Below are 17,247 nucleotides of genomic sequence, written 5' to 3'. Positions count from 1 at the left end.
TTATTCAGGAGTAATTTTGGTTTAAGAATGACACACTATTTTCCTGTCACTTATACTTTCATAATTGCAAATGAGTTACAAGGTTCTGATCAGCCCGAACGTGGCAGTAGTAAAAATTTTATTACAATAAAATCCATATGAAGCTATATTGTATATAATTTTTCCTATTGTGGTCGAAGTGTCTCTAAATGCAGCCATTAATGAAACATTTAAGAATATGCAACCGGAATAAATTACCAATTATTTTGGCAAAATATGACCGCATAAAATAAATCTCATTAAGTCCATGAAAGCTGCTGACAGTATAATCCTGTCACCATTTTAATTGATCTTCCAATATTAAAGCGAAACCTCACTTTATGTGTCATTTTGAATTTCTTATACCATCTGAGAGATCGAACTATTTGTCATCTTTTTGACAAAGGTTATTAAAACAAAATTGTCAGTTCCTGAGGTCAGTCCCCTCAGGAAACGTTTTTATATATATATATATATATATATATATATATATATATAATCATTTGTATCACTTCGGACAACCTTATTTGTCAGTAACCCCGATGCATATTATTAGATGGATAAAAATAAACAAGCGTTCAACACATAGGTATGTCCTTTGCTTTGGCGCCCTCTGCAGGATGACTATATAATTGTTTAGGTTGCGTGCGTTGTGAACTGATCTTATTTGTTGACGCATAACATATCTAATATAAAGTGGTGACAAAACATCTGAACATCAGAAAACTAAGATACAAAAAAGGTATTTGTAATCAGTTACCATGTCTGCTAAATTAAGTGCATATGGGTACTGTGTTATTGTTTCATGCAGTTCTATTATAATGTCAGGGAGCCCTTTGGAGATTGCTGGACGGGTTCACTCGTTCATCGATTTGATTGATCACGGGTCATCATGTGTGGTGTAGGCCGCGGCTGTCGGCTCCGCTCGCCGTAAACACGTACCGGCTGCACCGGCAATTACATGAGGACTGAACGGAAACAGGACATCACACAGCAGGCGGGACAGAATGAGCGCATCCGACGTTTGTGCATCAAACGCGCTTTAAGAGTGACGTGAGACTCGTGATGGAGGACTGGAGCGAGTGTTTGGATGTGGCTGTGCGGATCGCGCGCAGAGCCGGACAGGTAACGCAATGACACGCTGTGATTGCAACATGTTATTCTGTTCATTCATAACCTCCAGCATACGAATATAACGGCGATAGAGACCAACTGTTCGGCTGAAATATTACAGGATGAGCTGCACTGTAGATTGATGCCAGAGAGATTGTAAATAAACAGATATAATGATCAGAGACAGTATCATCACTTTATGTTGCATCTACATGTTGACATCAGACACACCAGAGAGTCAACATTAAAGTGCATGTCTAGACGGTGTTACTCTACAGGGGTTATATATTAAGCAGTATTGATATTGACATGAGATGAAGTTGTAACATTGACATTTTCCATTGCCATTGTTATAAATAGATTGTCCTGATAAAAGCCACATATAGACCAGGATTGGCTACACTGGAGCCTTTGAATAAGTATTAGGAGTAGGCCTAAATACAGTCATTTGTGCTTAAGTGAATAATAAATAACAGAAAGTCACAGATTGTTTTGTTGAATCGTTATTATGATTATTAAAAAATAATAATCATTATTTAGGCCGGTAGGCCGTGGCATTTAAATGATGCCCAATTGGCACTAAGGGGCCTAAAGTGTGCCAAGAAAACATCCCCCACACCATTACACCACCACCACCAGCCTGCACAGTGGTATAATGTTTAATATTTATGTAATGTTCAATAATGCAATTCCTATGCCACTCTAACAAAAGTGAATAAGCCAAATTATTACCATTTATTACAATAATTCTGAACATATATTATAGTATTCTTTGAAGTAACTTTCAATACTTCTACTATAGAATATAAACCCTTTTAAAAAGTGCTTTGTTGTAATGGCACATGGTACTTTCAATATAATGTTAAATATTTATATCACGTTTAATAGTACAATCTCTATTCCAAACTAACAGTATCAAAAGTAACATGGTATTACCATGTTTTACCATGTATTATCATACAGTATATTGATGGACATGTACCATGGTAATCCCATGATATCCCTTACTTTTATTGTGGAATGTTAACCATAAAAAAAGGACTGTGGTGGTACCATATAGAACCATACCATACTGAATGATAATCGTATTCATATACCATTGTATTTACATGGTACTGAAGGTGATCAATATCATGATATATTATTTTTTTAAAACACACAATATAATATTACCATAGTGCCACATCCAAGAAACCACAGTCTGTGTTGTGGTGTTTCTGTTAGGTGGTTCAGGCAGCGGTGAAGCAGGAGAAGCGTGTGAGCAGCAAGAGCACACCCACAGACCTGGTGACAGAAACAGACCATCAGGTGGAAGAGCTCATAATCTCCACACTCAGGGAGAGATACCCCTCACACAGGTACACCTGCTGCTATCTCTCCCAAACACACCCGAGGATGCTTACTGGTACAGGCAAGATTAGTGCCTTCAGATTATCTGCTTTACTTGTTTGTAAACAACTCTTACCCCGTCCAACCCACTACATCTCCTTCAGTCAGGCTATCCTCTTGTGACCGAGTACACCTCTGAATGTTTGAAAGCAAAAAAAGTACTATGGCAGAATCATGGTACAGTGATGGCATCAGATAGTAATACCATAGTACTTTGATTATATACCCTGCTGAAATTGATGTGCAAATGTATTTACATGTTACTTTAAGGAACTTCCAAGAATACAATGTTACTTTTTGATGCTTTGTAATTGATAATTTTTGTAATTGTAATTTGATCACAAAGTAATTAGTTACTGTAATCTAATTGCTCTTTAGTTAAAACAGTGCAATGCATCAAATTTTATTTTCTTGTAATCAGATTACAATTACTGACTTTCAGTGAAATTACAGTATTTACTTGGTAACACTTTGCAAAATGGTTCCATTCGTTAACATTAGTTAATGCATTAGGAATTATTATTAACTAACAATGAACAATATATTTTTTACAGCATTTATTAATCTTTTTTAATGTTCTTTAATAAAAATGTCTTGGTTACGTGAAGTGTAAACCTGATTCCCTGAGTGGGAACGAGATGCTGCGTAGTTGCATTGGGACATGCCCTGAGTTTCACGTGGTCTGTAGCCCTTAGACAATCACTGCAATTTATTGGCTGATGGCACTCTAGCGACGCCCCTAGGGAGCTACATCACGGGCCCCATAAAGGAGCTCGCTTTGCACCATCGAGTCAGATTTTTTGCATGAGGGCATGAGCCTATGCAGCTGCTAGAGTGTATGGCCAATTAGTATGTAGAAATGACCTTTGGCAAATAGCCAAATGAGGTCTTAACACCACCCTTGAACACTCTGGAACAAAATACATACATAAGGGATTAACCGACAGGGCATATAAATCACTTACCCTTTTAAATGATGCCAATGCCACCAGCAGGGCCATTTTAAGTATCAGAAACGTATCAGCGATTGTTGCCACGAGACCTGCCATATTCTGACCGAGAGCACGAGCAATATGTTTGGTAGCCCTTAGCTCTAAATCAAAAGATCTGAACAGTTCGACTGCTAGGAGGCAAGATTTCAGCCCGGCCACCGGCGAGATCCTCGGAAAACAATATTGCCATAGATTTGGCGTCCTCATCCTCAACGTAGAAGGAAACCTCAGTGCGGGCCTCAGGGCTAGGATGCAAGTGCCCACGTGTAAACTCCATGAGAGAACATCTAGCCGAATCTGGGGAGAGTGACGGAGAGGACCATAGGTCGGCCGGTTGCTCAACTCCCATCTACTCTGCGTCCGTGCCGGCCTCCCACGAGTCAAACGGCCGTGTAGCTCTGGCACCAGCATGCGGCTTGACCGAATTTCCAAAGGAGGCAATCCTTTCATGGAGCATCCTGTCATTCATTAAATCACACCGTGGGAAGTCCGTACCCTCCAACGCAGCGACAAATCACATGTCATGGGAATGTTCACCAACGATGAACCGTGTGCACGGATGCAAGCACTTCCTAAATTCCATCAAGTGTTACCACTCAAAAGAGAGAATAATAATGATCCTCACTTCAATGTGAGTCGTCGGTATAACACAGCCCAGACGAGATTGTGCACTGAAGAACAGAAAAGCAGACGTTTGTTTTTGTCTTTCTGGGTTCTGGGGGAAATAGAATTACATGTAAATTAATCAAATTTAATTTTAAGTGTATTTCAGTGTAATGTTTAAAAAGCCATTTTGTATGTTCAGCTCCTGACTGGCCCTTTCAGGTCAACAATTCCAGAGTAATAACACTTCCATTTACACATACAATATATGTTTCTTTATATATAAATTAAGAAAAAGAAAATGTGTCCGTTTATTTTTAACTCCTGTTAGAGTTATAACTGTAAATTTATTTGTCACTATAAACAATATTTTTAATGGGAACACATTTCAAAGTGACTTTCTCAATGCTGTAAATAAAAGTTTGTCTTGATGGCTAGTCTCTGTCTGATCATTATTTTGGCATCTAATAATTGAATTCTCAATTTAAATGTCAATTCACTGCAGGAACAACACATGGGAATTGTCAGTAAAAGTGGGTTTTGTATTTGTGCGCAATGATGCAGTTGTTTTTTTTTGTCATACAACAGTATTTATTATTCAGGAGTAATTTTGGTTTAAGAATGACACACTATTTTCCTGTCACTTATACTTTCATAATTGCAAATGAGTTACAAGGTTCTGATCAGCCCGAACGTGGCAGTAGTAAAAATTTTATTACAATAAAATCCATATGAAGCTATATTGTATATAATTTTTCCTATTGTGGTCGAAGTGTCTCTAAATGCAGCCATTAATGAAACATTTAAGAATATGCAACCGGAATAAATTACCAATTATTTTGGCAAAATATGACCGCATAAAATAAATCTCATTAAGTCCATGAAAGCTGCTGACAGTATAATCCTGTCACCATTTTAATTGATCTTCCAATATTAAAGCGAAACCTCACTTTATGTGTCATTTTGAATTTCTTATACCATCTGAGAGATCGAACTATTTGTCATCTTTTTGACAAAGGTTATTAAAACAAAATTGTCAGTTCCTGAGGTCAGTCCCTCAGGAAACGTATTATATATATATATATATATATATATATATATATATATATATAATCATTTGTATCACTTCGGACAACCTTATTTGTCAGTAACCCCGATGCATATTATTAGATGGATAAAAATAAACAAGCGTTCAACACATAGGTATGTCCTTTGCTTTGGCGCCCTCTGCAGGATGACTATATAATTGTTTAGGTTGCGTGCGTTGTGAACTGATCTTATTTGTTGACGCATAACATATCTAATATAAAGTGGTGACAAAACATCTGAACATCAGAAAACTAAGATACAAAAAAGGTATTTGTAATCAGTTACCATGTCTGCTAAATTAAGTGCATATGGGTACTGTGTTATTGTTTCATGCAGTTCTATTATAATGTCAGGGAGCCCTTTGGAGATTGCTGGACGGGTTCACTCGTTCATCGATTTGATTGATCACGGGTCATCATGTGTGGTGTAGGCCGCGGCTGTCGGCTCCGCTCGCCGTAAACACGTACCGGCTGCACCGGCAATTACATGAGGACTGAACGGAAACAGGACATCACACAGCAGGCGGGACAGAATGAGCGCATCCGACGTTTGTGCATCAAACGCGCTTTAAGAGTGACGTGAGACTCGTGATGGAGGACTGGAGCGAGTGTTTGGATGTGGCTGTGCGGATCGCGCGCAGAGCCGGACAGGTAACGCAATGACACGCTGTGATTGCAACATGTTATTCTGTTCATTCATAACCTCCAGCATACGAATATAACGGCGATAGAGACCAACTGTTCGGCTGAAATATTACAGGATGAGCTGCACTGTAGATTGATGCCAGAGAGATTGTAAATAAACAGATATAATGATCAGAGACAGTATCATCACTTTATGTTGCATCTACATGTTGACATCAGACACACCAGAGAGTCAACATTAAAGTGCATGTCTAGACGGTGTTACTCTACAGGGGTTATATATTAAGCAGTATTGATATTGACATGAGATGAAGTTGTAACATTGACATTTTCCATTGCCATTGTTATAAATAGATTGTCCTGATAAAAGCCACATATAGACCAGGATTGGCTACACTGGAGCCTTTGAATAAGTATTAGGAGTAGGCCTAAATACAGTCATTTGTGCTTAAGTGAATAATAAATAACAGAAAGTCACAGATTGTTTTGTTGAATCGTTATTATGATTATTAAAAAATAATAATCATTATTTAGGCCGGTAGGCCGTGGCATTTAAATGATGCCCAATTGGCACTAAGGGGCCTAAAGTGTGCCAAGAAAACATCCCCCACACCATTACACCACCACCACCAGCCTGCACAGTGGTAACAAGGCATGATGGATCCATGTTCTCATTCTGTTTACGCCAAATTCTGACTCTACCATCTGAATGTCTCAACAGAAATCGAGACTCATCAGACCAGGCAACATTTTTCCAGTCTTCAACTGTCCAATTGTGGTGAGCTCTTGCAAATTGTAGCCTCTTTTTCCTATTTGTAGTGGAGATGAGTGGTACCCGGTGGGGTCTTCTGCTGTTGTAGCCCATCCGCCTCAAGGCTGTGTGTGTTGTGGCTTCACAAATGCTTTGCTGCATACCTCGGTTGTAACGAGTGGTTATTTCAGGCAAAGTTGCTCTTCTATCAGCTTGAATCAGTCGGCCCATTCTCCTCTGACCTCTAGCATCAACAAGGCATTTTCAGCCCACAGGACTGCCGCGATACTGGATGTTTTTCCTTTTCACACCATTCTTTGTAAACCCTAGAAATGGTTGTGCGTGAAAATCCCAGTAACTGAGCAGATTGTGAAATACTCAGACCGGCCCGTCTGGCACCAACAACCATGCCACGCTCAAAATTGCTTAAATTACCTTTCTTTTCCATTCTGACATTCAGTTTGGAGTTCAGGAGATTGTCTTGACCAGGACCACACCCCTAAATGCATTGAAGCAACTGCCATGTGATTGGTTGCTTAGATAATTGCAGTAATGAGAAATTGAACAGGTGTTCCTAATAATCCTTTAGGTGGGTGTATATACCTTATTTTTTTTCAAATTCAATTAAATTCAAATTCAAAAAACCTTATTGTCCATCACCATGGGGGGGTAGAACATTTTCTTTAGGACATTAAAGGTACATTTTTAAAAGGTACTTTGATATACACTCAAAACATAATCGAAAGATTGAAGCCCTGAAGTTGAATTAAGTAATCTTTAATAAAAAAAAGAATTTATCATATTTTTTTAAATTATATTTTATATATTGTTTGTATATTATTTTATAATATTATAATAATTTATAATTGTATTTTATTCAACATTTATTACACAGTTCAATTAGTTATGAAATTGAAATGAGTACATTTTAATAATTGGCTAAAATATTTTTTGGAGGGTATAATGTTTAATATTTATGTAATGTTCAATAATGCAATTCCTATGCCACTCTAACAAAAGTGAATAAGCCAAATTATTACCATTTATTACAATAATTCTGAACATATATTATAGTATTCTTTGAAGTAACTTTCAATACTTCTACTATAGAATATAAACCCTTTTAAAAAGTGCTTTGTTGTAATGGCACATGCCATGGTACTTTCAATATAATGTTAAATATTTATATCACGTTTAATAGTACAATCTCTATTCCAAACTAACAGTATCAAAAGTAACATGGTATTACCATGTTTTACCATGTATTATCATACAGTATATTGATGGACATGTACCATGGTAATCCCATGATATCCCTTACTTTTATTGTGGAATGTTAACCATAAAAAAAGGACTGTGGTGGTACCATATAGAACCATACCATACTGAATGATAATCGTATTCATATACCATTGTATTTACATGGTACTGAAGGTGATCAATATCATGATATATTATTTTTTAAAACACACAATATAATATTACCATAGTGCCACATCCAAGAAACCACAGTCTGTGTTGTGGTGTTTCTGTTAGGTGGTTCAGGCAGCGGTGAAGCAGGAGAAGCGTGTGAGCAGCAAGAGCACACCCACAGACCTGGTGACAGAAACAGACCATCAGGTGGAAGAGCTCATAATCTCCACACTCAGGGAGAGATACCCCTCACACAGGTACACCTGCTGCTATCTCTCCCAAACACACCTGAGGATGCTTACTGGTACAGGCAAGATTAGTGCCTTCAGATTATCTGCTTTACTTGTTTGTAAACAACTCTTACCCCGTCCAACCCACAACATCTCCTTCAGTCAGGCTATCCTCTTGTGACCGAGTACACCTCTGAATGTTTGAAAGCAAAAAAAGTACTATGGCAGAATCATGGTACAGTGATGGCATCAGATAGTAATACCATAGTACTTTGATTATATACCCTGCTGAAATTGATGTGCAAATGTATTTACATGTTACTTTAAGGAACTTCCAAGAATACAATGTTACTTTTTGATGCTTTGTAATTGATAATTTTTGTAATTGTAATTTGATCACAAAGTAATTAGTTACTGTAATCTAATTGCTCTTTAGTTAAAACAGTGCAATGCATCAAATTTTATTTTCTTGTAATCAGATTACAATTACTGACTTTCAGTGAAATTACAGTATTTACTTGGTAACACTTTGCAAAATGGTTCCATTCGTTAACATTAGTTAATGCATTAGGAATTATTATTAACTAACAATGAACAATATATTTTTTACAGCATTTATTCATCTTTTTTAATGTTCTTTAATAAAAAATGTCTTGGTTACGTGAAGTGTAAACCTGATTCCCTGAGTGGGAACGAGATGCTGCGTAGTTGCATTGGGACATGCCCTGAGTTTCACGTGGTCTGTAGCCCTTATACAATCACTGCAATTTATTGGCTGATGGCACTCTAGCGACGCCCCTAGGGAGCTACATCACGGGCCCCATAAAGGAGCTCGCTTTGCACCATCGAGTCAGATTTTTGCATGAGGGCATGAGCCTATGCAGCTGCTAGAGTGTATGGCCAATTAGTATGTAGAAATGACCTTTGGCAAATAGCCAAATGAGGTCTTAACACCACCCTTGAACACTCTGGAACAAAATACATACATAAGGGATTAACCGACAGGGCATATAAATCACTTACCCTTTTAAATGATGCCAATGCCACCAGCAGGGCCATTTTAAGTATCAGAAACGTATCAGCGATTGTTGCCACGAGACCTGCCATATTCTGACCGAGAGCACGAGCAATATGTTTGGTAGCCCTTAGCTCTGAATCAAAAGATCTGAACAGTTCGACTGCTAGGAGGCAAGATTTCAGCCCGGCCACCGGCGAGATCCTCGGAAAACAATATTGCCATAGATTTGGCGTCCTCATCCTCAACGTAGAAGGAAACCTCAGTGCGGGCCTCAGGGCTAGGATGCAAGTGCCCACGTGTAAACTCCATGAGAGAACGTCTAGCCGAATCTGGGGAGAGTGACGGAGAGGACCATAGGTCGGCCGGTTGCTCAACTCCCATCTACTCTGCGTCCGTGCCGGCCTCCCACGAGTCAAACGGCCGTGTAGCTCTGGCACCAGCATGCGGCTTGACCGAATTTCCAAAGGAGGCAATCCTTTCATGGAGCATCCTGTCATTCATTAAATCACACCGTGGGAAGTCCGTACCCTCCAACGCAGCGACAAATCACATGTCATGGGAATGTTCACCAACGATGAACCGTGTGCACGGATGCAAGCACTTCCTAAATTCCATCAAGTGTTACCACTCAAAAGAGAGAATAATAATGATCCTCACTTCAATGTGAGTCGTCGGTATAACACAGCCCAGACGAGATTGTGCACTGAAGAACAGAAAAGCAGACGCTTTAGCTCTCTTGTGCGCCACTATATACTTGTGACACGGTCGTAGACAATTGGCAGTTACTGTTCACATGGCGTGAATGTATATCTTTCCCAATGCGACTACTACGCTAATTCCTACGAAGCAGAACGTCTCTGTTATGTGAAGCATAACCCAGGTTCCCTGAGTGGAAACGAGATGCTGCGTAAGCTGGCCGTGCTCTCTAGCAGCTGTACAGGCTCGTTCCTTCATGCAGAAAATCTGACTCAATGGCGTGAAGCAGACCACGTGACACTCAGGGCATGTCCCAATGCGAAATGTTCCTGTGTGTTGGTGTTATTTCTAAAATCTGTTTTTGAAAGTAACTTAAAATAAGTAATGTGATAGCGATTTCCATTCAATTACCAGTAAAGTTTTCTGATTACAAATTTAGAGACATATTTAATAATTTGTTGTGAATTACAGTTAATAACTTCCCTAACACTGGTACTATGGTATCTATAAAAGCACAATTGTATTATTATCTGGGTTACACTTTATTTTACAGTATATGTACTTTCAGTATACTTACACTGTACTTACCCAAGAAAGTATTGAGTAATATCAGGTGGCAGGAGTAATATTATGTTCTTAATATGGGGTACAGTTAGGGTCTGGGTTAGGTTTATGGTTAGTACCTAATAATAGAGTAATTACTGTAGTTGTTGTAATTGTATAGTACAGAAATGTAACCATTTGTTACCAACACTGTATACATTGTATTCAGGTAGTAAAATGGTACATAAAGATAAAGTACCATGAAATTGCTTTTATTGTATCATGGTACTGCCATAGTATGCTTTTGTAAGTGTAAAATTTTAACATTCTTCTGTTTTTATAATCAGTGTTTAACATTCTTTTGCACCATTTTGACATAATGTTAATAAAAGGAAATTATACATTTTGAGTTAGGTTTATCGGAGAGGAGTCTTCTGCAGCCGGGGAGAAGTGTGAACTAACAGACAGCCCAACATGGATAATAGATCCCATTGATGGAACATGTAACTTTGTGCACAGGTACGTTAAGCATCTTTGCTTGATTACATATGTTGTTTTAATCATCCAGGAATATATTCTTCCATTCCCAACACACAATGCTTCATTTTCAGTTTCCCAATGGTGGCAGTAAGCATCGGATTTGCAGTGAGGAAAGAGGTAAAGCACTAACAAATCTCTACAAGGATCTAATAACTGGCATAAAAATCAAATAAAAGTCTGTTGATCATGACTTTTATCAGGCCTCACAGTGGGTTCTGTTGATGTAATGTTAAATTAATGACAATTATTTTTGCCCTTAGCTTGAGTTTGGAGTCATTTTCCACTGCTTTGATGGGACGTTATATACAGGCAGAAAAGGTCACGGAGCGTTTTGTAATGGGGTTCGGCTACAGGTTTCAAAAGAAAAAGGTCAAGTTTTATTTTAGTGTTTAAGAATAATCATTTTTATGCACATTTTCCTTTCTTTTTTCAATGGATACCATAAACTTGTGGCATTTTCTTAATTATAAGCAGCTCGTAATTTCAAAGTTTTGGTTGCCATCCACGCCATAGATGATGGTATTGGCTCGAAACATGTTGATTAATAAAGCTAATTTTAGATAAAGAAAAAATTGTTTATAGTCTAAGGCCTTCTGGAACCACGATAAACAAACCTTGCTTAGCTCAATAGTTGGAGTCATATCAGACACATGAAGATCATTTCATTTGGCTTCATTTTCGTTTTCTGCGGTGTGTTTTAGCGAAAGATGCTGGTCTCCATCTGTATTCCTGCTCATTGTATTTCTACCTAAAGTGTAAAAACTGTGAGATTGGGCAACCGTTGTCATGATGACTCACTGCCCATATGAAACTAATCCGGACCTGGACCGCAGTCCGCTAATTGTTGACCACTGGCATAGGGCGTCGCACATATTGGATAGAATAAAAGCAAAAAAAAATTAAACACAGCCCAATCCCAACGATGTGCGTAGTCACATTTTTGAACCATGATGTATCGTGCCACAATAAACCATTACAGTCCTAGTGTTCACATAAACAATGTTGAGCATGATTCAAAAGTTGCATTTTCACCTTAAAATGACATTTTACTCCACTGAGAGTTAGGTTTAGGGTTTGGGTTAGGGGTTAGAGTAAAAAAATATGCTTATATTCTTGTTGACTGTATTACATAATTTACAACTAAAAATACAGCTAGCTTTTGGCGCCACTCTGTGGACTTTTCACCGGGAAACTTGAGCTCACACTAACGTTCAACATCACTTAAAAAACTGTGGTTTAAATTTCAGTGTGCACAGACCGATTTCAGCAGCCGTAATTTCGACACACTGTCGCCAAATTTACAGTTCGATCAGTCTGCATGTTCGGCATCACAATGCACTGAACATTTTTGTCTTTAATATTTTTTATAATGTAGTCATTTTTTTTTAATGCAATACGGCTCTCAGTGCTAATGCTAAAGGCATTACAGGCACTCTATTGCGCGTTGTGTCTAACAGCACCCTTTAGCTGTGCACGTATTCCCAATATAGCACTGCCTCTCATATCATATTGATTAAATAATGTGATGCACTTTCTTTCTTGGTGTCAGATGTGTCCAAGGCCCTCATTTTGACAGAGATCAGGGCAAAGAGAGATCTTGCCACACTGGATATCTTTTTAGGAAATATGAAGAAACTATTAAGTGCACCTACTCATGGGTAAAACCAACACAATCATGGATTTATTAGGGAGAACTTGATTGTATTCATATTCAGAACATGTTACTTTGTGTTTAACAGTGAATATGGTGTGATAAACAGCACTTGTGTCCAACATATTGTCAGGACATCCTAGAGAAGTGTACTATTTTCATTGTAATATCCAACCTGTGATATAAAGGTCATGAATTCACCCTTCACCCACAGAGTGCGGATCATTGGCAGCTCTACACTAGCACTTTGTCATATAGCCAGTGGGGCGGCAGAGGCCTATTACCAGTATGGCCTGCACTGCTGGGACATTGCAGCGGCCGCAATCATCATCAGGGAGGCAGGAGGCTGTGTCATCGACACCACAGGTCAGTCCCATGCTCAACATTTACGGCTAAATATGTGTATGGATGTCCAGAAAACATCTCTGGATCATGGTAAAGTGCTCTAAGAACCATATTTGGTCGCTATTGATATTATGATTGTTATCAGGAATGTATGTAATAGTTAATCTAGGATTTTAAACAAGGAGGTCTTAGTTTAGTTTATGGGAGTTGATGCTTGATAATTCCATTGTTAATGTTAAACAAGAAGGCAACAAAACTTTATTATTTGTAACTTTAAAAATAAGACAATTATGATTAGAGGGGTGCATGGCAAAAAACTAAATATTGACACAATTTTTCATGGATAGTTTAGTTACTAAAATCCCAGTCTCACAAAGGATTTGTATATGTTTGGTAACAAAATAGCTATATTTAAGTTTTATAGTAACGTTGACTGTATTAGGTTAATATAGCAGAGCACATGCTCAATGCTTGGATGCAAAAAAAACATCTTATATTACAAATATATACATTTTTTAATTATCGGTTGGAAAATATTACCTAAATATCTTAATTCATGTCAATAGGACAAAAATCTGTAATTTAGACTCACTAGGGCATTGCTAAGTGGTTGCTAAGGAGTTTTTAGTTGTTGCTAGGTGGTTGCTAGGGTGTTCGATAGACACGAATGATGTTCTCTAAAAAGAGCCCACCCTGAAGTCTCTTCCATTTGCCTGTTTAATAAAAAAATCACAAGTTCAATCACTTTCATGTATCATTCATTTCCATTAATAGTCATTCATTCAAGTTTACTACTTCGAATTAGAGGTTTGTTCAGATCCCAAACTGTACAGTGATCATATTAGATCAGTGTGTTATCTTAATTTCGAATACTCTTTATTTCTAAACGTCTAAATATCTCAGGTTGTTACTGAATTTTTTTGTTAAGCGTGTCAATATGTGTTTGTGCAAAAGTGTGAGTTTTGTGGTGGGACAGTTTAACGGCATGCCTGTGTGTGAGTCTACACAAAGAGGCTTTGTTGGGAAGGCCAGTGAGGTCATGATCATGTGGTCAGACAGAGGGAGATGTACTGTTGATGAGGGGACCCGGCCCGGGAGAAATATCAGTGCCATGTAAAAACTGTTAATAAAGCCAAAGACTTCCTCATTGCCTTGGATTTTTTGTGTTGTCCAACTCATCTAGTGTCGTACACAGTGGTGTTATTGTAATCATGCCCAGATTGTCATCATACATGAGTTTGAGGATTGTACTGGCTCAAACAATATAATTATGCCATCAACCGCCTGGATATAAAGGAAGCTTTGCCAGAAAGAAAAGTCAAATAAAAGTTATTTGAACGAAAAATGGAGGAATAGGGCAATATCTCACAAACATTGTCATTGCTGGATGGCTGAACCTTTTAACTGTTATTAAATAATACATGATGAAATCAAAGTTCATTTTGACCAATAGGAAGAAAATCAAGTTATGTTCAGGATATGGTGACATTTGTTTGCTGTGTGTGTCCCCATTACTTACAACTGAAATAATTAACAGGATACTGAACATACAATACAAGTAAATGGTAGCCAGAACTCTGAATCTCCAAAAAGCATATAAATGCAGCAAAAAATGAATCCATAAGACTCCAGTGGTTAATTTTATGTCTTCAGAAGTGATATGAAAGGTGTGGGTTAAATAAGGATCAATATTTAAGTAGGTAGCGATATGCATTCAAATCGCTGAAAACAAAAGAAGAATGTGAAAGTGAAAGTGGAGATTTATAGTACAAAATGACTTAAATATTCATCTGTTTCTCACCCACACTTATCATATCACTTCTGAAGACATGGCTTAAACCACTGGAGTTGTATGGATTACTTTATTCTGCCTTGATGTGCTTTTTGGAGCTTCAAAGTTCTGGTCACCCTTTTATTTGCATTGTATGGACTTACAGAGCTGAAATATTGTTGTAAACTCATGCGGGTGAGTAAATGCTGACAGATTTTTTTTTTTTCTTTTTCATTTTTGGGTGAAATATCCCTTTAAATTCAAAATATTGTTTGTTTTATTCTCATATTATTGAAAATAACCTACTCATCTGTGCTATTTTGAATATTTTGTTGGTCTATGTACTCATGTGTCAGATGAACACTTAACATCTCACTTTGTTTACAAATGTATAATAAATTATCACCAGATAAATCACATATTATGTGATTAATTACCACTTACAGCTCAGTTATCTATTCAAATGACTTTCAAACTTAACTGTTATAGGTTTGAAATTAATGCACTTATCATTTAAGAATTTCCCATTGAAAAATCCATATTTGTTTTTATGGTTACTTGTTACTTTGGCCCTGATGTGAGAAAATGTGATTATATATATTGATCACATATTTTTCAATATGTATCAGTATGTGTACAATATCTGTGTACTTTTCCTTCCAAAAATGTTAATAGCTTCTTTTGTGCCCTAGGGGGCCCCCTCGATCTCATGTCCAGACGAGTTGTGGCTGCTGGGACTAGAGAGATAGCAGATTACATCATAAAGCAGCTGCAGCCAATAAACTACGGCCGTGATGACGGTGACCCAAATGCCCTGGCCTGATTACTGCCGTGACCTCTAACCCTTTTACCTCAGAACACAGCATCCTGCCACGTTACATCTGCAGCATCTTTTTAATGTAACATTCACATTTTTGTGGTTTGTTTTTATTTTTATGATTTAACATGAAACTATTTGTATGCTTTCCACACATCCAAAACTTATGGTGTCCTTTTGAGTAATTAATTTTTGGGTAAACATAAAGATAAGTTGTAATCACTGTATCCACAGCTCTATATATATATATATATATATATATATATATATATATTAATTGTAGTTTATTAAACATAGGAGGCATATTTTCATCGTGTTAACTGGATTTTCAATATGCTATTCATAATTTATGTTTTAAGATGCCTTGAAATGGCAGGATAATGATAATGCCAAATCATAATCAAATAAATAATCAAATCCATACAAATATAACTAAAAACTTGGATTTCACACTACAACAAGGGAGAAATGTAAATTTAATTTATATAAATTTATGGTCTAAGAAAAGCAACAGGTTATGGACTGAAACAGGTCGTTAAATATTGTATATTTAATTTAGGTAAGGAATTTAAAGAAGGGTCAGCGAATTAAAACAATGTAGGAATATTATGGTATTGAAATACGTGTAGCTAATTAGATCATTACTCCCAACAATGTACTGACCCTTATGTTTTTCCAAACCATATGACTTTCTTTCTAAATGTGTTGCTCTCAGTCACCATTCTCTTTCATTGATTCTTTTTTCATACTATGAATGTGAATGGTGACTGAGACTAAAATTCTGCCTAACATCTGAGTTTGTGCTCTACAGAAGTAAGTCAGATGTGTTTGGAACAACACAAGGGTGAGTAAATGATGACAGAATTATTATTTTTGAGTGAACTATTTTATAGTTTTAAGCACTCAGTTTTAAAAGATTATGCTTTTCTTAAGATACAATTGGCCATTAACCAACAAAACAAAAAATACAAAACCGGTTCTTCATGGTCATCAGCAATGATATGATCATACAGCAGTAGGCAGATTCAATGTTCTCAATGAATAGCTACATCTGACCAAATGCACTTAATCAACTAATGTTTTTTATATATACATTTCTAACAATTCCAGGCACATTTGACATGTTTTTTTTTTTGGTTTGTTTTTTTCTTATAATAGATGATTACAGTACAAACCAGTTTTTTTTTTTTTTTTTTTTTATATTATAATATACAGTGTGTGTGTGTGTGTGTGTGTGTGTGTGTATAATATATATATATATATATATATATATATATATATATATATATATATTATTAGTTTTACTGATGTGACATTCTCTGTGTATCAGGGCAACATTTATCAGTCTGGTATGAAAAATTAAAAGCACACCTCAAAATAAATGATGTCTTGTAATTATTTAGAAATTCACAATTAACCAGTATCAGTCGTCTATTGATTTTCTGGATAAAATATTACTATTCATAAATAATAAATTATGCATAATTTAGCTGTAAGCTTTTCAAATTTGGGAGCAAAATAAAAGGGAACAGTTTCTCAGAAAACAATCTTACATTTTAAAACAATTCTGACTAATTAATCTGATTTCTCCATTATTTATGTTATGAGTATCTCAAATTAATCT

The 17,247-nt window shown here is 36.9% G+C and overlaps 1 protein-coding gene across 4 annotated transcripts; it reads left to right on the top strand.

Moving 5' to 3' along the window:
* Positions 1-690: 690 nt before the first annotated feature.
* LOC127635123 (inositol monophosphatase 2-like) lies at positions 691-16,838 on the top strand. Of its 4 annotated transcripts, none has more exons than XM_052114917.1 (9): positions 691-760; positions 5,558-5,854; positions 8,136-8,269; positions 10,914-11,018; positions 11,111-11,156; positions 11,300-11,408; positions 12,589-12,697; positions 12,905-13,056; positions 15,499-16,838. In XM_052114917.1, the coding sequence occupies exons 2-9, from the start codon at positions 5,795-5,797 to the stop codon at positions 15,627-15,629; spliced, it is 846 nt and encodes a 281-aa protein (XP_051970877.1). In that variant the 5' UTR covers positions 691-760; positions 5,558-5,794; the 3' UTR covers positions 15,630-16,838. The 4 variants fall into 4 exon arrangements, with proteins under 4 accessions (XP_051970877.1, XP_051970879.1, XP_051970880.1 ...); XM_052114919.1 differs by lacking the exon at positions 5,558-5,854 and adding an exon at positions 847-1,143; XM_052114920.1 differs by lacking the exons at positions 5,558-5,854; positions 8,136-8,269 and adding exons at positions 847-1,143; positions 2,356-2,489.
* The last annotated feature ends 409 nt before the right edge of the window (positions 16,839-17,247 follow it).

This window comes from Xyrauchen texanus, chromosome 42 (assembly GCF_025860055.1).
Source record: "Xyrauchen texanus isolate HMW12.3.18 chromosome 42, RBS_HiC_50CHRs, whole genome shotgun sequence".
Classification (NCBI taxonomy): Eukaryota; Metazoa; Chordata; class Actinopteri; order Cypriniformes; family Catostomidae; genus Xyrauchen; species Xyrauchen texanus.
Note: the sequence above shows the minus strand (reverse complement) of the source record. Positions and strands in the feature narration are given on the sequence as shown.

Coding starts and splice junctions, on each gene's coding strand:
- LOC127635123 (XM_052114917.1), top strand. CDS start 5,795: ATGGAGGACTGGAGCGAGTGTTTGGATGTGGCTGTGCGGATCGCGCGC. Junction 5,855..8,135: donor TCGCGCGCAGAGCCGGACAG/GTAACGCAATGA, acceptor TGTTTCTGTTAG/GTGGTTCAGGCAGCGGTGAA. Junction 13,057..15,498: donor CTGTGTCATCGACACCACAG/GTCAGTCCCATG, acceptor TTTGTGCCCTAG/GGGGCCCCCTCGATCTCATG.